The 24,084-nt window shown below is 36.2% G+C and overlaps 5 protein-coding genes across 5 annotated transcripts; 2 read left to right on the forward strand and 3 right to left on the reverse strand.

Annotated features, from left to right (window-relative positions):
• Positions 1-10,370: 10,370 nt before the first annotated feature.
• On the forward strand, positions 10,371-14,438 carry LOC130738423 (GABA transporter 1-like). The gene is made up of 7 exons (XM_057590396.1): positions 10,371-10,777; positions 11,058-11,288; positions 12,199-12,296; positions 12,412-12,598; positions 12,693-12,823; positions 13,313-13,546; positions 13,916-14,438. The coding sequence occupies exons 1-7, from the start codon at positions 10,609-10,611 to the stop codon at positions 14,294-14,296; spliced, it is 1,431 nt and encodes a 476-aa protein (XP_057446379.1). The 5' UTR covers positions 10,371-10,608; the 3' UTR covers positions 14,297-14,438.
• A 2,840-nt stretch (positions 14,439-17,278) lies between these two features.
• Positions 17,279-19,235, forward strand: LOC130735462 (uncharacterized). The gene is made up of 3 exons (XM_057587439.1): positions 17,279-17,374; positions 17,668-18,640; positions 18,722-19,235. The coding sequence occupies exon 2, from the start codon at positions 17,668-17,670 to the stop codon at positions 18,559-18,561; it is 894 nt and encodes a 297-aa protein (XP_057443422.1). The 5' UTR covers positions 17,279-17,374; the 3' UTR covers positions 18,562-18,640; positions 18,722-19,235.
• Positions 19,236-19,281: 46 nt separating this feature from the next.
• On the reverse strand, positions 19,282-19,980 carry LOC130736666 (uncharacterized). The gene is made up of 3 exons (XM_057588468.1): positions 19,621-19,980; positions 19,436-19,537; positions 19,282-19,353 (listed from the first exon to the last, which is right to left on the reverse strand). The coding sequence occupies exons 1-3, from the start codon at positions 19,978-19,980 to the stop codon at positions 19,282-19,284; spliced, it is 534 nt and encodes a 177-aa protein (XP_057444451.1).
• An 878-nt stretch (positions 19,981-20,858) lies between these two features.
• LOC130736667 (uncharacterized) lies at positions 20,859-21,753 on the reverse strand. Its single transcript, XM_057588469.1, has 2 exons — positions 21,034-21,753; positions 20,859-20,924 (listed from the first exon to the last, which is right to left on the reverse strand). The coding sequence occupies exons 1-2, from the start codon at positions 21,751-21,753 to the stop codon at positions 20,859-20,861; spliced, it is 786 nt and encodes a 261-aa protein (XP_057444452.1).
• Positions 21,754-21,791: 38 nt separating this feature from the next.
• LOC130736668 (protein FAR1-RELATED SEQUENCE 5-like) lies at positions 21,792-23,546 on the reverse strand. Its single transcript, XM_057588471.1, has 4 exons — positions 23,529-23,546; positions 22,566-23,454; positions 22,277-22,436; positions 21,792-22,182 (listed from the first exon to the last, which is right to left on the reverse strand). Exons 1-4 carry the CDS (start codon positions 23,544-23,546, stop codon positions 21,792-21,794), a joined length of 1,458 nt encoding a protein of 485 aa, XP_057444454.1.
• Positions 23,547-24,084: the final 538 nt, after the last annotated feature.

The raw sequence follows: 24,084 nt of genomic DNA on the forward strand, positions 1-24,084 counted from the left end.
AGTAGTTACTTTTGAGGGCTTGAAAATCAATATAGTATTTCAGTAGGTTGATATATATCCTTTTAACTTAAAGGTTTGTACTTGGTATCATAAAATTCTTTGCTAAGGGATTAACATGGAAGTAGCTGATTTTGGCACCTTGAATGAAAGAGTTAATCTTCATTATATACAGAAATGAATGGTTGAGAATAATGAAATCATTCATCTAATACGTTTTTTTTTTCTATGTGTAGTTCCACTTATTTTTTTTTTCTTCATCGGAAATTAAACAACTAACTACAAGGAAATAAATCCCACAACATCAGGTTCTGCACTTCAATTGGAGGATTATCTAAGAGATGGACCCCTAAGGAACCATGAGCAGCACCATGTTTTGCAAACCAGTCTGCAACCTTGTTGCATTCCCTCGGCCTCCACGCAATGTGCACCCTCCATTGCCGATTCAGCCGTTCTTGAATTTCCTGTAACACTGGGAGGAAGCGCATGCTTTCTGAATCAGCCAAAGCTTGAAGCAGGTCTTTGCTATCCACCTCACATTCTACGTCTCGGTATCCCTTGCTCCAAGTCATGTCTAGTCCTTCCTTGAGGGCCCTTGCTTCCGCTATGAGAGCATTTCCACCCATGGCGTGAGCATGGAAGCCCGACATCCAAGCTCCCTTTGAATATCTGAGAATCCCACCACAACCCATGAGATTGTTTTCTGGGAAGAAACTTCCATCCACGTTCAATTTAATTTTACCAACGGGAGGGCAACACCATTTTTGGGTTAAGCGCTCATGTTCATTCTCCAAACCCGGTCTGCTGTTGTAACACAGGATTTCATCATGTTCATAGCAAATACGTCTCCAAGCCTCATCCACATGCCACCCCGGCGATTCAAATACCGAGTTATTTCTCCATTTCCAAATACCCCAAATTGTGGCGATGAATCTCAAACCCTGGTTACCACGAGACAGCAAGAAGATCCACTGATCTAAGTTGGTGGATTGAAAATCGGGCCACGCTAGGGCTCCCATGCGATTCCAAATTTCCCTGGCGTGAGGGCAATCGCGGAGGCAGTGAAGAATAGATTCACTGTCGGCAGAGCAACGTGGGCAAGCAGAGGAAGCTACCAGCTGACACGTGAATCTGTATGCATTCACTTGGAGCGACTCATGGAGGATAATCCAGATGAAGAAACGGATTTTTTCTGGGATTTGCAACTTCCAAATCCAAGCCCAACTCCGGTTTCCATTTGGCACTCCACTTTGCTCACAAAGCCAGACATATGCATCTTTTGTACGAAACTTCCCCGTTGGGCTGTTACTCCATGCCCACAAATCAGTTTGGTTGGGGTTGATTACTGGCGCAATTTGCATCAACGCACTTCTGAACTCATCTGGAAGTGTAGTGTAACAGCGCTGGAGCTCCCAACTATTGTTGTGGATTAAATCCCTGAGGCACATATCCGTATCTGCAATGTTTACGAAAGGCACATGTTCTGCAAGTTTTCCTCTAATACACCACGGATCATACCACACAGAGGATACCCCATTGCCCAGGAGAAACTGGAAACCATGGCGTAAAGAGTCCCTCGCGTTGAGAATACCCTTCCAGGAAGGCGAGTCCGAGCTACGACGAGGGACCTGAAGCATGTTGGACCGTAGAAGATATTTGTGGGAGAGAGCTTGGACCCAGAGTTTATGAGGATGTTAAATCATGCTCCAAACTGCCTTGCCCAAGAGAACAGTATTAGCATTCACCATGTCCCTCATCCCCAGACCTCCCCATTCTTTCTTCTTTAATATTTTGTTCCAGCCCACTAGATGCCATCCACTCGAGCCCCCCTTACGAGACCACACAAAGGATCTCATAGCCTTGTCGATTTGATGAAGGGTCCTTCTAGGAAGCCAGAAGGCTTGCATACAGTAAGTCGGAATTGACGCAATGACTGCCTTTGCTAAACAAACCCTACCAGCTATGTTTAGAAGGTTCGTCTTCCATGCTGCCATCTTCTTGTTGATATTGTCCAACAAGAATTGGAACTGGTTACCTTCCACTGAGCCTCCATTGAGAGGAATTCCCAAATAGCGGCCAAGGGAGGACACAAAAGGGATGGGGGCAATTGATGCGATTTCTTCCCTCACCTGGTCACGCACACCCCTTGACGCCATGGCCTTCGATTTCAGCAGGTTTATTTTTAAACCTGAACAGTTACAGAAGATTTGCATCGTTTAAGCTAGAAGCGACACTTGATCAGTGGAGGCTTTACAGAATAGAAGCACATCATTAGCGAAAAATAAGTGAGATATCGGAGGGCCTCCCTGGGATAAGCTCAGAGGTTTCCAAATACTCTTCTGTACGAGTTCCTGAATATACACTGAGAGACGATCCATGCAAAGCACAAATAGGTAAGGGGAGAGCGGGTCACCTTGTCTTAACCCTCGGCCAGGTTTGAAAGAAGGTAAACGGGAACCATTCCAAAGAAGAGTTAACTGTGAAGAAGTCACACAGCACATGATTAAGTTCACCACTGCTGTAGGGAAATTATACAGAACCAGTGTCTCTTTGAGAAACTCCCAACTAACACTGTCATAGGCCTTTTCCAGGTCAATCTTGAAGGCCAGGCTGCCCAAACGAGCTCTAGACTTATCCATCATGTGAACTAACTCTTGTGCCAGTAAGATATTGTCCATGGTCCCTCTTCCAGGTAGGAAATTGTTCTGCATAGGGCCAACCAAATTGTTTAGGAAAGGCCGGATCCTGTTAACCAAAACCTTTGTAATTAACTTGTAAGTTACATTACATAGGCTTATTGGTCGAAATTCCTTGATGGAGTTAGGGTGGTCCACCTTTGGAATTAGGACAACAAGGATTTCCATGAGTTTGCTAGCTACAGTGCCTCTCTCAATAGCATTTGCAACAAGATGCCATAGATCATCTCCCACTTTTCCCCAATACTTCTTAAAAAAGAAAGGGTGGAAACCGTCAGGGCCAAGGGCGGAGAGGGAACGCATGGACATGAGCGCTTTCCGGACCTCTTCCTTATCCACCGGTGAACCAATAAACTCCTTAGCGGCATCAGAGAGACAAGGGAAAATCTCGTGACGTATCTGAGACTCGGAGACCTGGGAAACAACCGCAAAGAGAGACTTGAAATAATCCATAGCTAGTGTACTGCACTTCATCTATCACTTTCTTAATAAAAAATCAAATTATCAATCATTCAATTTGCTCAAATAACATTTAACTAGTAGAACTAATACTTAATACGCAATTTCAAGGCACAATATATTTTTATTACTTCACGATAAACTAGTGTTTTTTTCCCGTGCGTTGCACGAGGAATATGTATATTGTATTTGATATATCAATTAATCATGAATGTGATTATGCGTGTTGGTTTAAATTTTAGATAATTAGGGCAAATCTTTTAAAATTCGGTTTCAAGATCTGTTTTGGAATTAGGAAACATGTGTCAACAAAAGATAAGTTATCTAATTCTTTTCTAATATATATATATATATATATATATTAATATATAGAGGAGGAGATGACTGATGCAGTATCTTAAATAATTAGGAAAAATCTTTTAAATTTTAATGGATTATAATCTCAGCATTACATTTTTTTATATTGTGAATCATGAGAAAGAATAAAAGGAGAAATCACGGGTTTCCTGTAAATATGTAGTAAATTAGGCTTGAGACTTTTCCTAATTTAAAGAGATAATAAAAACGGTTTCAAGATTTGTTTTGGAAATAAATTTAGTAAGGAGTAATCTAGGTAAATCTTAGATAATTATGGCAAATCTTTTAAAATTCGGTTTCAAGATAAAATAACACAACATAGGAGAATCTATCAAATGGAATGACACGTGATTTTTTTTTATGAGAATGACACGTGGAATTTTTTTATAGAGTATTATTTAATTTAAGATAAAATTAAACAACCTAAATCATAATTAACTTATACTCTAAAAATAACTCTAAAATAAAATAAAATATGTCCTGAAATTAACACTAAATAAATAATAAGATAAATTAAGATAAAATCAAGAAATAAACAACCTAAATGCTAATCAAATCTAAAATTTAAAAAGGTAATAAATAATATTAGATAAAAACTACAAAAATCTAACAAATCACAATAAAAACTCATAAAATTCTGAATTAATTAAAAATCCGAAAATCAATAAATTTACCATAAAAATTAATTAATAATTTAAAAATAAATAATAAGATAAATTAAGATAAAATCATGAAATAAACCACCTAAATCCTAATCAAATCTAAAATTTAAAAAGGTACTAAATAAATATAGATAAAAATTATCAAAATCTAGCAAATCACAATAAAAACTCATAAAATCCTAAAATAATTAAAAATCCGAAAATTCAATAAAAATACCATAAAAATTAATTAATACTCTAAAAATAAATAATAAATAAATAAAGATAAAATCAAGAAATAAACAACCTAAATCATAATCAAATCTAAAATTTAAAAATGTATTTTTTATGAGAATTAACCTGAGAATGACACCTGGAATTTTTTTTATGAGAATGACACGTAATTAAATCAGCCTGATAGAAGTTTTTCTTTTCTAATATATATTGATATTGATAATTGATTGATTAGTACAATTGTGAATAAGTTTATAAGTAACTTGAAGTTAATATCAACTGAAAATAAATACTAATAACAACATTAATTATGTTTCTTAGTGAGAAATGTTGAGTGACACAGCACTCATATGTACACACATGACTTGCACGACCTACCCACCTTCATGAGATTCATTTTTAGGCTTAATCATTTTTTTATTATTATATTTAAAAAAATTGATTTGTTAGTATTAATTTAGCCGTTGATAAGCAACGTCGTTTCTTAATTGACATTTGACACCCACAAAATTGCTTATTTAATTTATAAAATAAGTATCATCATACTTAAACCAAACAAGCACCGAAGTGTAGTGTGGTGGTTCTCCACCTTATATCTTAATTATGAGATCGGTGTCAATTCTTGAGCATGGAAATAAAACTCATTTCACGATCAGTTGTTTATCGTATAGTAAAACACCCACAACCAAGATGATCAACTATCGTTGGCGGCGGATACTTGTCTCAACAACAAGAGACAAAATATGCAACCGTACTCCTTACTCAATAAAAAGTATTTTAAACAAATCGATCCCTTATAAACTCATGTAGTGCACTATTGTGAAGAAAATAATAGTGGAAGCAAGGTATTATCCAACCAATTACTTATGTGAGAGTCATACGAATCAGGTTTGTTCGAGAGGGAAAGTGTGTAGTATTGCACATACAGAGTGTCAATTTCTTTTCTTTTTTGTTAAGAAACGAAAGGCATACATACGCAGAAGAAACCCATCCAAAGCATTAGGAATTTGCAGAGCTCAACTCTTGGATTAATGGAACCTCATTCCCAATGTGTTTTATGTTCCCATTCCTGATTTAGGTAAGTTTTCTTCAAGATCTTTTTTTTTTGTTTGTAAAATTTGAATATGAAAAAATTGATGTCAAAGTCAGTGATTTATATTTTCCGATGTACCAAAAAAAAGTCAATGATTTATAATTTTCTGATGAACAAAAAAAAAGTCAGTGATTTATGGAAGGTCCCATAACACATAAGATAAGGTATTCATGGGAACTAACAAGGTCCAAGATTAGATAATAGATTAACTCATTAAACATTTAGTTCAATGATCAATTCTTAAGCGATATGACAAAATACCTATTTAATTAATGTGAACTCAGAGTGTTGATAAAATTAATCTCATATAATTGACCGCGGTGGGAATACCTTCGTGCAACATGACAAAACGTATGTAGACATCAATCACCATTCACCAATACTTTATTCTCAATTTAATTGTCATCTTGCATGGCTGCACGAAATATCTTCTACTCCTCTTTAAATTAAAGTTTTAGGATAAGCATTAAGCTAGCAAAACTGAATATTCACAAGCATCTTCAAGCCCTCCTCTGTGAGATAAGTGATTCTAGTAAAAGCTGCTAGTTACATGTTCAAATCAATTTCTATTTCCTCATAATTAATTTGAAGAATCAATTGTACGGAGAATTTTATATTAGTAGTTTCTGGATATCAAAATAATTTGTGATAAAAGAGAAACTTATCCAAAATGCTAAACTGCTCCCATAATCAATTTCCGCTTAAAAATCAGTAATGAAAGATTTTTCAAACATGAAATAGGAGTAGTTAGTTTTATGGGAAAAAGTGATTATGAAAAGGAAAGAAAATGGATCCAAACGTACTATAAATTCCATTTAGAAATCCCCTATGATATATATGTATTAATTGTCCTTCAGATGTAAACAAAAACTGTTCGAACGTCACAAACACAACCACTCATTTGTCCAGCGGAATCAGTCAATGACAACCTTAAACTTCCACATAAGCACTTCTTTTGGTTTATTGCTCCATATAAGCACTTCTAGCTATACACTTTTAATTTCCCCAATACAAAATGACAAATCACAAAACTAGATAAGCAAGTAGCAACATATATAACTCATAAGCACTACAAAATGTATTTTCAGTAATTTTCATTCAGGAGAAGCTGCTGCCAATTGAACAATATTCCTTTTAATTTCTAAGAATTTTTTTCTCTATTCATTATTAATGAGAAGTAAAATTAACAAATGTTTAATGCACTTATTGTATTTGCAGCTTTTAATCAATCAGATAATAACAGAAATTTTTCATACATATACATTAATTTCTCGTCTTCATACTTTCAAACTGTAAATCAAACAGACTATAAAATAATTATATTTTTGGTTTGTTTATTAGACTAGACTGCATTAAAAAAGTCCTAAGTATCATTTTGGTGACATATGCAGGATGCATTTCATTCATCTTTTTAATGTCAAAGTATAGTGTATGTAATAAATAGTGGCTTGACTTTTCAAACTCTTTCTTTGATTTTATTCTTATTATTTTTAGACAACCATTGATGGAGAAAATTAGGCGTGCATATGTATGAGATTCTAGATAGCTTTAGTTAAGATTAGTTTCAAAGGTTTAATTTGAAATGATTTGGAATATATGCTTTTTAGGTAAAGATCCCCCAAAGAATGTTCAATGGACATGAAGCCGACAAACAAAACGAAACTTTTTTTTGGTTACAAAACAAAAGGAAACTTAAAATAAAATAAAATATTTAGGTACTTTTTATTTGTTAATAAAATTAAAGGTTTTACATGATAAAAATAATTGTTTCATGTTTAATTTTAAAATGGGTGGCATGAAAAAAAATAAAAGACGAACCCATAACCAAAGTCTTTTTTTTTTGTCAAACACACAAAACCAAAGGCTAAAAAAATGGAATTTCAAAAAAAATTCTAAAAATATGAATAAGGGAGATTATTTGGAAAAAGCACTATGAGTTAGTATTAGGCCTCTCAATTCATAACAGGGAAGAATTATTTCCCTTTTTCGTCTCGCGTAGACAGTAAAACAAGTGTACCATAAATGTAGAATGGTAGTAAATGGTTCACTCTTTTAATTATAAAAAAAAATGAAGAAAATAAAAGACTTATTTTTTTATAAAACCATTTACTTAAAAACTAGAAATAATACCCGTGCGTTGCACGGGTTTATTTACACTACTTTTTTTAATATTGTATAAAAATTATTATAGTGTAATTAAATTACTAAATATAAAATTATTTTTTATTATAAATATAATAAAAAACCGTGTTGAGACATCAAAATAATAGTTTTGGTGTATTAAATTGCTCGTACAAAATATCTATTTCCGTAAATAAATAATATCACTCAAATTTAGTAATTGATATTTAATAATTAGCATTGAATTAATTTTAGAAACTTTGGTTGTAACATATTCTATTGTTTTGTCCCTGTATGATAGCTTAAGTGGTAGGAGCTGGAGGGACATATGGATTAGGTAGGGGAGATCCAGGGATCGATTCCTGGTGGGTGCAATTTATCTTTCCGATGTACAAAAAAAAAATATATATTCTATTGTTTTGGGTTCTCTGTTTTGGGTTTATTATTGTGGTTTCAATTGCAGAGAGACTGATTTATCATATATCTGGTTATAAACAATGATACTCAGTTAGAGAGAATATTATCCCTAGATGTTATTCTGTTTTTTAATCATAACTTATCCTTAAAAAATAATTTAATAATTTATTTATTTAATCATTTGAAAAATCCTTTAAGTGAATTTGAAATATTTTAAATCAAGTAATAAGGTTTTAATATAAGTTATAATAACATTTTTTTATCAAAAATGAAATAATAACTTTAAAAATTATAACTATAATTAGTCATTTTAATATTTTAGAATATTATTTAGTAAACTTAAATTTATTCAACTTTTGTTATAATTATTTTTCTCTATTATTCTTCCTCAAGTTTTTTTTTTTGGAGTAAATTCCTCAAGTTATTTTTACATCTATATAATAGATAAAAATCATATTGAAAGAATCTTTTTCAAATAATACATACATTCGGTATAGTAATAATAAATACCATATAGAGACATTTTTTAATTTTCAAATATTTTTTTAACATTATTTATTAATAAAGAAATAGTATTAAGTTTTATTTGTTATTTTTGAAAAATTTCTCAACTTATGATTAATAACGAAAATTAAAATAATTTTAATTTATAATAATTATTATTATTATTATTAACAATTAGTAAAGAATATAAGAAAATTATTATTAAAAATATATTATTGTCATTAATGTAAAGGTGGTCAATTTCAATTATTATTATTTTAAAAAAAATTCACCTCAAGCTGTAATAAATTATTAAAATTTAAATAATTTAAATATTTAATTTTCAATAAGAGAACTTGAGAATTTTTAAATTTTAATATTTAATTTTAAATATGGGAAATTGAAATGCTTAACAATTAATAATTAATATAATGAATAATAAAGTGGATGTAGTTTTTATTTTAGTTTTCAATTTTTAATTTAGTGTATTTAATACAAAAGAAATTCATTATTTATTTATGTATTTAATTTTATTGTTCAAATTTGCTTTGCATAAGTATATAGAAGATTTTAGTAGGTAGTTAAATAGATTATTAACTTAAGAAATTTTATTTAATTTTTAATTTTATTATTAAAGGTATTAATATAAAAAGAAATGCTTTATTATTTAATGCATTTATTTTCCTCATGTAACCAAAAAAAAAAATTAATGCATTTAATGTAAAGGAGTGCAAAAACTCAAGTCTCCTTTACATATGTATATAGATATCAGATGTAAATGTGCAGTCTCAAGTTTGACTCTCAAATTGATGTCACACAAAAAAAATTGTTTGACTCTAGAAAATCTAACGCTCGCATCATTAATATCGTCAAACTTCAATGTTTGATCTTTTCAAAAATTCACAAAATAATAGTAATATCGTAAAATTTTAATTTTTAGCCAAAATGTGATTTTTCAAAATTACTACTACTAGTACTTGTTAAATTCTATATATTATTTTGTCTCAGTGTTTTCTTATTTTCAAAATCTTGAAAGAATACTAACAAATTTGAGTCTGTTAAATTTTTGATAAAGAGAGTTTTACTGTTCATTGTGGTTCTACCCGACTCGATCATAATTAACTAAAACATGTGATTCAAAAAAAAATTATTTTGAAAGGGTTCAGACAGTGGTGGAAATGAACACGTGATTCATATTTTTTTTTTTATATAAAATACAATCTAAATTTTGCAATTTTTTTAAAATGAAACTGTAAGGATTTTATTTGTAGATGGTACTCTAATCTCTATGAACGACTTGCTTTGACTAGATGCAGGACTATTAATGTGAAATGATCTAATCACATTATCTAAAAAAAAAAACATAAAATGTATCAAACAATCAATTTAAACCTGATCTCTCAACCAACAAATGTTTGTTTTAAGCGATGTTTCATATATGTTTGATTATCTTTTAGCAATATTTCAGTTCGAGTTTTATTTTGTGTATGAAAAAAATCTTAATTTCATGAAAATGTAAATATATAGACTCGGACAAGACTGCTTCTCATAATCGTAAAGGATTTCTATCTGTGTTAGATAAAAACAAAAAAACTTATTGCACTCACTTTGATCATGAGGCAAAATGAAACTATCATAATAATTTAGTTTGTACCTTGGTTCCCACAACAGGCTGGACCAAGTCAACCTTTTATTGCAAGCATAGCAGAAAAATCAATTTGGCATATGATAATATATTTCAGCTGATTAAATTGACTTCAAAATTCATGTTGGATGACCCATTGAGCCACCTTGATGCTTTACTCACACTACCCCACCTCACAAAAACTTAACGATTTCTGCAATAAACTAGTCATCAATCAAGTTGTTACCCATGTGTATCGTTGTCGCATGCACCATTCAAAAAATAATAATAGAGTTTCAACAAACAGTGCTTATGCTTCTTTGACCATCATGGTTCAAACATGATTCTGCATCTAAACTAATTTTGGTCTTTTTCAACATTCATGTCAACTTGCCTCCATTATTTTGCATTTGTATATATTAAGATAACATACTTTTGTAATCATCATCATCATCAACATCTCAGTCTCAATCTCTAGGCACATATATGAATTTCAGACTATTAGCTCCAGCAGAAGAAGAAAAGATGGGAACTGGTGTTCATAGCTCTTCAGAAGTGTACACAAGTGACAGTGAAAAGGGTTTTGCTGTGAATATCAACCCATCAACTTCACCAGAGCTTGATGCTGGAGCAAAATTTGTTCTGGTATCTAAAGGTGAGGGTGCTTTTTTCTTGTAGAAGAATCCCATGTTACTTTATCTCACCTTTGATGTGTTCTGTTCGAAGTTTTGATTCATTCACGCTTCACTTTCTATTCTTATCTCTCTTTGGATGTGAGTGTATTTGGGGTGTCAATCAAACTTTTTCTGTATGTTTGGCATATTTAATCATGATTTGTGATGAACAAAAATTATAATTTGCTTCTTACTTATTTTGATGAAGATTTTTGTATCAAAATAATAAAAGGGTCTTGATCAATTCACTATATTATGCAGGATCATGGCTGCACTGTGGGTATCATTTGACCACATCTATTGTGGGTCCTGTGATTCTTACTCTTCCTTTCTCCTTCACTTTGCTGGGTTGGGTTGGAGGAGTGCTTTGGTTGACTCTTGCAGGCGTTGTCACGTTCTATTCATATAACCTTCTATCAGTGGTCTTAGAACATCATGCGCAGCTCGGGCGTCGCCAGTTTCGATTCAGGGATATGGCTAGAGATATTTTAGGTGAGTTTCCAGCAACTTCAATTTCCTGCTGTGAATTAGAAGAACAGTAGTCACATTTCATTATTTTCGAGCATAAAATCATCATTTTGGAGAATTGATTTCAGTCCCAAAATCAGTTCTGCTATAAGCTAGAGATAGTAGCTTCTGTGTTAAACATAATCAATCGTGAGAATTTTCAATTTTCCTGCAGTGAATTAGAAGAACAATAGTCACATTTCTCACTGGATCATCATATTTTTTAGCCCAAAATCATCACACTCTATCTTTTCGTATCTGAATTTTGATCTGAATTTCATTAATTCTTTCACCAATTTATGGAATGAAATGTAAAACATTCAATTTCAATTCAAATTATGCTGTTAAGGTTCAAAAAAATGAGTGTGTGAAATAAGTCAAAAGAAGAGCACTTCTGTTTTTGAAAAAGAAACCAATATCTTTTGAAAGAAGAAAAAAGCTTCAGGCTCTTCCTTATTTACTAGAAATTAGAGAGGAATTCTGTTGCATATAAACACAAGCTAGCACTTGTCAATCACCTACAGGAAAAATTTAACTGCTGGTGCCCTTTGTTTACAGTGGATAACCACTAGCAGCTAAAAAGTTCTCACACATGGTGCTTATTATCCACTAATTTATAGCTTGTTTGAATCAATAATCAATTCTAGCACTCATAAGCTACTGAAAATAGCTCTCCCTAGAATTGATTTTTACTATAGAATTAATTGTAGAAGGTTTACCAAACATGCTAGTATTGAAGTACTTGTCTGTCTTTTCTTTTGATTTCCACCCTAACATGTTAGTATTTTCCTTTCTTCTCCATTGTTTCTATCCCTTAATTGGAGGATGTGTATACACACCTTACAGAGTTGGTACATTCATAATTGATGGTAGTTAATGGCAAATGTTGTGGCAGGACCAAGATGGGCCAAATACTATGTAGGACCACTTCAATTTGTCATATGCTTTGGCACAGTCATTGGCGGTCCTCTTGTGGGAGGAAAGAGCCTCAAGGTGATAGATATACACAAGGGTCATTTGATTTTCCCTTTACAGCTTCTGAAATTTTCCACCCTCAAATGTGGCAAATGTTTGTATTAAGAAGCTACATTTTGTTCTCATTGTGCAGTTCATTTACTCACTCTACCACCCAGATGGAGCAATGAAGCTTTACCAATTTATCATCATATGTGGGGTCATAACTATGATTTTGGCTCAACTTCCATCCTTTCACTCCCTGAGGCATGTTAACCTCGTTGGTCTGATTCTATCTGTGATTTATGCTACATGTGTCACGGTCGGTTGTATATACATTGGTAAGGAAAGGAAAAACACAATGACATTGGAATTCAGAAGCCTAAGCAGCAACTACTTGTAATCCACTTGATGTCTTGCTTGTATCTAACACAGGTCACTCAAAAGATGCACCGCCTAGAGATTATTCAGTAAGAGGTTCTGTTGCAGATCAACTCTTTGGTGTCTTCAATGGTATTTCAATCATTGCTACCATATATGCTAGTGGGATCATTCCAGAAATACAGGTTAGTTGTGCACCTTGTTATAACATGTTTGGATCAACTTATTTTTCCTTAGAAACAATTATGGCGCCCCGAAGTTACTCATAGAAACTTCTCATCAAAATTGATTTTTCCTTTAGAATCAATTTAGAGGGATTTTCAAACATGCACTTATTCATATTGAGTGAACAAATATTGAATGCACAATCAAGCTAATTAGAATATGGAAGCATGTTTCAAAAAAAATATGGAAGCATGCTTGAACCTTGTTTAGTTATAACTTATAACAGAATTAGAACCATTTATAGAGTGTTTGATTATCTGTTTGGACTGAGCAGACTTTCACACTCATTTCAGGACAACAACTCAACAAGTGAATGAGACTTTTTTATGGATTGAGTTGAAAGTCCGTTCACATTACAATTGATACGCACTTAAATATCCTTTTTATTATGTTCAAAATTACTTAATAAGATGTTAGGTCACTAAATACAATTCTTCTGCAATTTGTAGGCAACTTTGGCACCTCCTGTGGAGGGAAAAATGTTTAAAGGACTATGTCTCTGTTATTCTGTCATAGCAGCTACCTATTTCAGTATTAGTATCTCTGGTTATTGGGCATTTGGCAATCTAGCCAATGGAACAATTCTTGCTAACTTCATTGGTGAGACAAAGCTTTTGCTGCCCAAATGGTTTTTCGTGATGACTAATATGTTCATACTTGTGCAAGTGATGGCACTAACTGCGGTAAGAACAGCTGCTTGGAATATATTTGTTAATTTTGCAATTCTACTTCATAAACTTATAGCATGTTTGGATGAGCTTCTCTTTTCTCAAAATCAATTATGAAACACATAAGCTGATTCTCCTCAGAATGCTTTAGAATCAATTGTAGAAGAATTTCCAAGCATGCACTAATACTAATAGCATGTTTGGACCAGCTTCTCTTTGCTCAATCAATTATGAAACCCAGAAGCTGATTCTACTCAAACTTCATTCTGTGTAGAATCAATTGTAGAAGGATTTCCAAACATGCACTTGGGAAGAATACATTCATTTTGCAATTAGCAACATTTCACCTTCCTGATGAATGATTATGAATTTGTTACTTTCCAGGTTTACTTGCAACCAACAAATGAACTATTCGAAGCAACTTTTGGAGATCCAAAAATGGGACAATTTTCCATGCGCAATGTTGTGCCAAGGGTGCTCTCTCGGTCATTATCGGTGGCCGCAGCCACGCTCATAGCAGCTATGTTGCCATTCTTTGCAGATTTAATGGCATTGTTTGGAGCATTAGCATTCGTTCCTCTTGATTTCATTTTGCCCATGGTTTTCTACAATATCACTTTCAAGCCCTCAAAACACAGCATAACCTTTTGGGTGAACACATTGATTGCTGTAGCCTCCTCAGTTTTAGTTGTAATAGGGGGAGTAGCAGCAATTAGACAAATAGTTCTTGATGCCAAAACATATAGTTTATTTTCTGATGGATAAAAATTTATAGCAATACAATGTGAAGCGATTCATTACAATTCTATTAGTCATCTCAAATCAAGCAATCGGTTTAATCGCCTAGACAATGTATGCCAAATTTTGTAAATGTGAATTTTGGCTAGACAATTTGGCCTTCCTATGACATATTTGTGTCAAAAAATGAATTAAATGTTGATCTAAGAAAGGCTGAAGCAATGTAAAATAAACCTGGATATGCATATAGTGAAGGTGGTTCTGACTTCTGAGTTTCCTTGATTTGGAATGACATTAACATCACTTTGTAAAGGATTTCTTTATAGTTGCATCCGTATTGAATAGACTAATTAGAAGAAAGTTGAGTTTTCGTTAAACTGATAAGATGTGAAGAAAGCTTTTAGACATTGAAAGATTGTTTGACTTCAACACTAGTCGGTTTTGGTTGTATGCTTATGCAACATGACAAGATTATTGCCAAATATTTTAGGAAATTCAAGAGACGTAGCAAGATTATCCATCTAATGATCTTGAAATGGAAGCATAGTCTTTGCTATTAAGATTTGGAGACAGTGTATATATGGTGAGCCTTATGAGAGTCACATCGATTACAAATGTCTAAACTAAAGTATATATATTTTGACGGAGAGATTCAAATTTAAGGCCAAGGATGAGGATGGAGCTTCTAAAATGTAGTGATTGTACAATTTTATATCATTTGAACAAGACGAATGTAGTTGCAAGCAGTTTGAGTAGAAAAATCATTGGTATTATTGCTCACTTAACAGAGGGGAAAAGACATACATTTAAAGATTTCAAAGAAGAGTTTGTTGGAAGTGGAATTCAGTCTGAGTCTGAGCTACTCATTCCGTTCAATAATAATGGTTCTATGTTAAAAACCACCACGATCACTACTGCCATGGCCACGAGTCACGACCACAACCCCACCATTATCTCCCTCCACGACCACCACCGAGCTCTGGATTTGGCACCCCAGGGCTTAGAAATGTCACCCCACTTAAAAGTGGGGAAATACTATTATGCCTCTCCGTGTTTTATTTCGGACTACCAATTTCCGAAGTCTTTCGGATATATCGATTCCGATATGCTTCGGATGGTAAAGTTCCGAATACTGTTAGTATTAAATCAAAACACGGGCTCATTTCCCATTTCATTCCGAAATCCTTCTTGAACTTCCATTTCCGAAGCCCTCCAAACCTTCACAGCCTTCATCGAGCTCGCCTTCATCAGAGCTCTCTCTTCATCATCTTCTTCGTCATCTTCTTCGTCAACTGCAATAGAGGTAATCTTCGTCATCTTCTTGTTGTTGTTAGGGTTACGGATTTGAATGGTTGCTCTTGAAATTGTTGGGTGCGGATTGGTATTTCGTGTATTAGGGTTTTAGTGATTTGTGGTTTGTGCGGTTTTAGGGATTCTTGAAATTAATTTGTGGATTTAGGGCTTTAGCGATTTGTTGGGTGAAATTGTTGGATAGAGTTTGAAGATGTCTGATTGAAGCTCTTGAAGATGTCTGATTGAAGCTCTTGTTGATGTTGGTTTACTGTAAATTAACTTGCTCATGTTCATGCAGAGCCAAGTGAGCATGCTTTCTGCCTTGATTGTGCCTTGATTGTGCTAGAAGTGATTCCCTGTGCTACCTGTAAGGATTTCTTATCTTCATATAGTAAAACAATGGACACTAGTGGCTTTTGTATGTTTTACTTTTATGCTTCATATAATAGGAAAGTCTGGTGCTTAAATATGTTGATTTTGGTGCTTAAATATGTTGATTTTGGACACTAGTGGCTTTTATACTTTTATGCTTCCTAAATATAATAGGAAAGTCTTCATATAACAGACACACACACACACATAGACATCACATAGATGATCCATGGCATGAAGATTTAACAAGGGTTTACATGGGCTGTTGATTCCGTAACACGACCCTCCTCTTTTCTTTGAGCTTGGGATCAGTTATGTAATACACATAGGAAGATTTAAAAGATAGACTAGATGGAGGACAGTCTAATAGTTAGAGGTATGGGGGTGGGGATATCAAGGAAAACTATAGGTCAAACTATCAAGTTAAGAGAACTTTGAATTCTAGTTATCTACATAATTATGCATGAATTCCAGTTATCTGCATGATTATGGCGTCGTTTCAGCAATAGGAGCTATTCTCACTGGAATTGATTATAGTGGTCTTGATCACATAATGGTTCTTGCCTGTGGCGGATTAATCCCTAGCTTTGGTACTGTAGTAAAGAGAGCACTTAGTTTGGATAAACGGAAAAGCACGTGTGGCCTCATTATAGGTATTGGTTTTGCTACTTTATGTCTAACATTCACTAGGTTGGTTTGTTTGCATACACCATACTGCAATTCTACGCCCGAGGCAGTTAGATAAGACGCCACTGCTGCATTTCCTGCATGCTCTATTGTTAATGTTCTTGCAACATTAGCTTACATTTCTTTAGTGCACCCATGGCATGGTTGCACTAATTTGAAGGGATCCTCAATGAAGAAACTAGAAAGAGCAATTTCAAGGGGATGTTCCTAAAGAACATGCTGGTCTGTGTCATATTATAGTTATAGTTTTATATACAGTTATACACATGATCTAAATTTGCTGAACAATGACAAACTATTGAGATTCCCATTTTGGTTATTTACACAGAGAAACTAATATTTGAGGGTGTTGCTGGCATTGTTTTCTTAAGCCAGCTTCTTTTGAGTTTTGATATATGAATTCATCGGTTTCCCTTTTTTGTGTATTAAGGCATAGTAATTGACCTCACCTTATAGGAAGAAAAAGGCTTCAGTTGTTGTTAATGGTACTTTAGGAGTAACTCTTGCCGAGTCACTCCACTTTGTAATTTATCATGTCATATGCATATAGAAAATTCTGTTGAATTATGTGAGTAGCATTTACATATACTGGTTTATTCTTTTCAGTACATAAATATGCTAGACATGCTTATTGATCAAGTATGTTAGACATTCTTTTTATTTACATATATTGGTTTATTGATCAGGAAACTGTTGAAAAGATTAGAGTTGCAATCAAAGAACAAACAGAAATCACTGTTCAGTTTATCAGAGGTAAATAACCTGTCTTGGTTGATATTTGTAGCCTATTGAATATTAAGTTTCTTCTAGCTTTCAGCTGATTGCATGAATATTAAGTTGATAAACTTAGTTTCTGCTAGCTTTCAGCTGATTGCATGAATATTAAGTTGATAATCTTAGTTTCTTCTAGCTTTCAGCTGATTGCATGAATATTAAGTTTATAATCTGTCTTGGTACATATCTCTTGCTGATTGCATGAATATTCAGTTATAAAGCTCATCAATTGGTACTTTTGCAATTATCTGATGAGTATTATTTTTTAATAGATGGCTAAGAGGAAGAGCCAAGGGCGCAGGAAATCACATGTTGCTGGGAGCTCCCATGATGCCACGGAGGATGTTGAGGATCGCCACACAGCCCCGGAGGATGTTGAGGATCGCCACAGACGGCTGCATGCTTCTTATCGTAGAGTCAAAGGCAGATTTGGTGAGGACCAGGATGTTGGAGGGACATCATATGAGGAGCGTCGAGACCCTTGTGAGATGACTCCTGAGCCTTCTCGTCAGACGACTCCTGAGCCTTCTCCGCCTTCTCGTCAGATGACTCCTCAGAGTTCGACAGAGAGTGAGCATGAGGTTGATGTGGAGCCTGAGGTTGATGTGGAGCTTCAGGTTGATGTGGAGCCTGAGGTTGATGTGGAGCTTGAGTGTGATGCTGGAGCACGACGGGATGAGGTGCCGGTCCAGACAGAGGCACCGTTTCCAGGGGGGCCTGATGATCTGTCACTTTTGGTCCGTTACCCACATCACGTTGCGCCGTGTCTGTGGCATCATATTATAGGCACCGACCCGCGTTACCCCGATCGAGGTGTGTTGAAGTTTGCCAGCGCTGGGATGAAGCTGGCAAAGCTGACATGTGAGGGCGAGGGAGACGATATGAGCGCTGTTCGTCAGCGTGTGGAGGGGACCGGACTCTATCCGCTCTTCAGGTGCACCTATCCGGAGATAGACACACCCCTTCTATCTGCCCTCGTCGAGAGATGGCATGAGGATACCAGCAGCTTCCACATGCCGTTCGGGGAGATGACTATCACCCTGGATGACGTGTCATCTATCCTTCATCTGCCGATGGGTGATAGGTTTTATACTCCCGGACAGGCCAGCAGAGAACAGGCAGCGGAGACCTGTGTTCTGCTCTTAGGAGGGGTAGCCACAGACTAGATCATGGAGTTTAAGGCGATGAAGACCATTGGCTTGCGGTTCGGGTTCTTGCAGACTCTATACACTAGGGCTCTTGATGGTTAGTTATACTATATATTTAATTTATTTGCAACTATTATATGTGAATTAAATGATTAATGGTTTCTTTATTGTACTTTAGAGCATCGGCATGACCATGCAGCACGGATGTGGCTACTTCACCTCCTCGGCTCGACCTTGTTTGCGAACAAGAGTGGAGGACACTACACTTCTGTCCATTGGATCGGCATGCTGCAGCACCTTGATCGGGTGTCAGAGTATGTGTGGGGCGCCATTGCGATAGCTACACTGTATGATGCACTTGGTCATGCCTCACGGAGGAAGACTAAGCAGATGAGCGGTTGCTCTTCCCTCCTGGTAGCTTGGGTGTTTGAGCACTTCCCACCCACCATTATTCAGCGGATTGAGGTCCCCGAGTACACGGAGGACCAGCCCAGAGCGTGCAAGTGGATGGAGTCACGGGCTGGGCATGCAGGACTGATGGAGAGGCGAGTTCTCTTCGATGAGATGACGGCAGATAGCCAAATAGCATTAATCAATCTTCTGTAATGTCGGTGAATGTTCCTGATGGAGGTCCACAGTCACTGGAGAATACCTGTGAATATTCACATAAATGCAAATTGAGATGTGTAAAAATCCACAGTCACTTTTATTATAATTATATATGTGTAAAAAAAAATTTCATACCTTAACTATGTTGGGCAATGTTATGTTCAGATAACAATTAGATTTTCTAGGAGAAAAAACAGCTACCTGCAAGCAAAAAAGGAAGAAATAATGTTCAACTTGTCTAAAGAAGTAGAAACAATAGTCAAGTCGGTTAGAAATAATAAACCTTCTGGATAAGCATAACAGATCCAACATTTATGTCCTTCGCAAATTCGCTTTCAGTGAAAACCTTGTGATGGACACTAGCACCGACAGTGCCCGTAGGATCCTGAAACTCAAACTCATATGGCATGACAGAGGACATTTAAATACCATGAAATTGATGAAAAAGAACGCGGAAGATGGAAATACCTTCAGTGTAACTGACACATCGCCATATCCGTTTGGTGTGCATGATTTGATAACTGCGACGATGAGATCGACCCTTTCTAGATGGTGAGTGATGGAACCCAGAGGAGTTGCAGATCCGCCTAATTGCAGGGCTGAAAGCCAAGCATTAGAGTGAAAATCGGGATCAGTGTCGTGATCGTCTTCGACGACGCGCCTAACAAATTGTTGGGTTGGAATGAGGTGTCTGTCGGTGGTGGAGCTGCGTTGAATCATGGCGGCCTGGACGACACCAGCAGGGCCGGGAATGAGAGGACGAGAACTTGCAAAAGAGTTGCCTCGGAGTTTGCAAGGGCGGATGAAGGTGGGCAAATCTTTTTCCATTTTGATTTTGAAGGTTTCGTTGAAAGAATGAAAGGAGAGGATGAATACCAGAAAGCGTAAATCAAGCAAATTTATAGATGAAGGAGTAATGGGGTTAGTTGTGGTTGGTTGAGAGTAATGAGGTTGGTTGTGGTTGGTTGAGAGTAATGAGGTTGGTTGTGGTTGGTTGTGGATAGTGATGGAGAGATTTAAAATTAAAATGAGAAAAAAAAATTAAAGTTCGGATCCACAGATTCCGAAGTTGCTCGGAAAGTAAATGTCAGTCGTGCCAACTAATGGAAGCATGGGAAGAATTACAACATTTCGGATCCTGTAATTCCGAAATGTCTCGGAAACCATAATGTCGAAGATTGTTTAAACTTGGGGTGCCAAATTTAAGTAGCCGCATGGAAATGGAAAGGAGACTTCCGAAATATTTCGGACTCCGTAGTTTCGAACTCTAGTTTTCGGACTAGAGCCTTCCGAATGGTGAAAACAAATGGGGTGGCAAGTTACCTGACTCTAATAGCACGGACATTAGCTTTCCGAAGTACTTCGGAAATCGGAGTTCCGAAATCTTGTTAACCAGTTAAAATGACAGTACCAGAAACAATGCAGGCAGAAACCACAAATTCTCATAACCAGCTACATTGCAGGGCAGAAACAGATAAAATGCACATCAGAAACAGTTTAATACTGAATCATAATACTTTGAACTTCTAATTAGTGGTACATATGTCATAGATACAAATTAACAAACATCAATCCTAGTCTCAATCTTCTCCAAGGTCTATAAAGACATTCTCTTGAGGACCACCCGTAGCATCAATCCAAGCATTCAATTCTGCCGTAAATGTAGCCAAACGCGCTGCATACGGGATGATCCATTGGTCGGTGGGTTATTTGGCCAAAAACGGCCATTGGGGAGCGATTGTTGGCATAGGATGTCCCGGCTTTAGCTTGAGCTACATTTGAGAGTATAGCAATAAAGTTAGATAAGAACAAAGTGGCTGAGTACAAAGTATACTAATTTAACGTGACAAGCGAGTGTAAGGTACTTAACAAAAGATATACCTGAACAAAGTAGTTGGTGACATGACCAACTGCTATAACGGGATGTACTTCCGGTGGGGCGCCTCCTCTCAATGGCAGATAAGTGTAACAACCGTCTAGTGAAATGGAGATGAAGACAACTTGAAACCTCGTAGCAATGAGGTACCCCATCTCCGGTAGAGACATCCACTTGTCTTCAGTTGCAATTGTACCAATCGGGAGGATGAGATGATTTTGTAGGGACTGAACCCTCTCGTAACCAAATATGTTGCTATAGTAAGCGGTATTCTCTGAGAGTTCTACAAGCAACTCTTCCCTAATCAAAGGCCAACCGTCTTGACCTATGTCGGGTCTGAACAATGCAGCAACTGATCTATAACCACAATTACCATCTGGAATAACATCTATGACTTTTTCTATATATTGATGGAAGAAAGATGGCAAATCATCCAAGTATATGCTGGTGGTGGACTGGTTGCTCTTCTTAGACTTCTTGTTTGACTTCAGAGCTTGTGGTGTAGGAGTTCGGTTTCGAGGACAAGAGACTTTGTTAGGTGTTGGCTTGAGGCTATTGTTAACATGTTCCCAATAACAAGGATCACGCTGTAAGGATGATTTTTGTTGACTAGGTGGTTTACTCTCCATAGCCTTGGACGAGCGCTTGGGCTTTATCTTCACTTGAGGAGGACACAGTGAACTACTAGAAGGACAATAGAGCTCCTTTACCTTCCTCCTTAGCATACTTTGGCCCGCAACATCCAAAGTGTTGAAATAAGCGGTCAAGCCATCAATCTCTGACTGGAGGTCTCCTTGGTTTGAGGCTTGACTCCCAATGGGTACATGGTCCCAACCAAGTATCTTCCAGAAAATATGGACTGCCTCATACGGAATTCTATCATAACTTGAAACGCGCATCCACAACCATCACGCATCACTCTGTTCTGTTCATCTTCCATGAGTTGCATGGCCTTTCTGGACACAAATCCCCTGACATTTGTATACATGGGCGACTTGAAACGATGTTCTACAAGGTTGATACTGCGCTCAAATGATGCCTTGATTTCATTGTGTCGTACAGTGGTCAACCTATCCACTGCATCCCACGAGGCGCACAAGTCACCTCTGCCGTCTTTCAGCATCCTTTTCAAGGTTGAGTGTGCACTTTCAGCCCTGCATACAAAAGATCATACTCTATCAATTTCTGGTAATAAAGCAAGACTATGAAATGAAAAAAATATCACAAGCAATAAAGTGTGCATTGTACCTGTTACTCGTTGTTGTTCCAAAATGCAACACAGAATTGGTCCACGCACTCACAAATTTCTCCTTGTGCTTTAACCATGTAGTAGAAATGTAGGATATGAAATCTGGGTAGTCCTTACACATGACACACATTTCCTTCCATTCCTCATCAAATTGTTCCACTGTTTCAGCATATATCAGACATTTCCAGTTCTCCATCATTGAAATGGCAAAATCATCCGTGCCAATCAACACTTTGCACTTTGCCTCCACATTCTTGTTTATGTGGAACCGGCATAATAAATTGGTACAATTGGGAAGACATTGCTTAACAGCACTCAGTAAAGCCAAATCTCTGTCAGTCACAATCACTTGAGGTAATCTGGCATCATTGGTAATAAGAGACTTCATGCACTCCAAGGCCCAAACATAGTCAATTGTGTGCTCCCTAACTATGTAGCAAAATGCTATGGAGAAAGTCAACCCCGTAGAAGTGAGACCAACCATTTCAAGCAAGGGGATCTGATATCTGTTTGTCTTGTACGTGCAATCCATGATGACCACATGAGAGAATGTGTTGAAGAGTCTGACCGCATCAGGATGAGCCCAGAAGAGATCCCTAATCTCACTTGAATCAGCTTGTTGCCTTTCAAAGTGAACATACTTGGCTTCTACCAACTTCTTCATCAAATGTTGCATTTCTGTCAATGGTCCCCTCTCCTCTTTTTTAAACCTTTTGTTGCAACTGTAAACTTGAGTGATTGTAGTCAAGTTACCTGGATTGTTTTCCTTCAATGTCGCTAGTATTTGTCTCGGTGGAGTCCAAGTACTAGTCATGGTGTCCACAAGTCCCTTCTCTTCCTCTGTTAGTCGACCAACGTAGGGGTGGCCAACTAGTGATTTAGCTGGTTCATGGTTGTGTTTACCATCCATCACTTTCAGCCGCCACATTCTATCACCCTTCGCAGGTCGTCCTTTGAGATTAAACTTGCAATCGGTCTTTTGTGATGCGGTCTTTTTGTACTTGAATGTATTCGGGTCCTTGTATGGCCTGTAAATACCATGCTTCGCACACTTAATAGTAACAAATACCTTTCCTCCACTTATAGCATAGTCAGACCTTGCGATCACCAGCACATAACCATTCGCCTTTCCAACATTCTTAGCCCATTGTTCAAGCTCATCACGAGTATCAAATATCTGTTCAATGATAACATATTGCTTTAGAAATAAAACATCCTACCAACCATCACTAATTATTCAATGATCATCACATCATTTTCCAAATACATAGTAGTATGTTCCAACAATAATTATTCAATGAATACCTGATCAGTTGTAAATAAATGTGTGGCGTCCACGCTTATACGAGGGGGCACCCACGGAATGATATTGCTAGGCTCAACATTCCCAGAACCGCATGCGGAATCGCATGCGGCATCAACCAGTAAATCTTCTTCATATAGGTACGGTTCAGTCATTCAGCCTGCATATAACAAACTGCAACTGGTTAACTATTTCGGACATTGTGATTCCGAACAGATTCGGATAGAGACAATCCAAACTAGTTCGGATACAGACAATCTGTAACAAGCTCGACAGCATCAGAATACAAGCAAACAATGGTGGTGCAAAACGAACTTCCAACAAACAACAATGAAATGTAACTACAATGATAAGTAAAGCAGGATATGAAGGGGGAGAGAAATGAAACTTACCAGAAGGAACTTGGTAGCAAGGTGGAACTTGGAAGGAGATGGTGGTTGAGGGTGGAGCAAGTGGAACTTGGAAGGAGATGGTGGTGAGGGGGAGGAAAACAAACGTGGAGGA

Source organism: Lotus japonicus, chromosome 2 (genome assembly GCF_012489685.1).
Source record: "Lotus japonicus ecotype B-129 chromosome 2, LjGifu_v1.2".
Classification (NCBI taxonomy): domain Eukaryota; kingdom Viridiplantae; phylum Streptophyta; class Magnoliopsida; order Fabales; family Fabaceae; genus Lotus; species Lotus japonicus.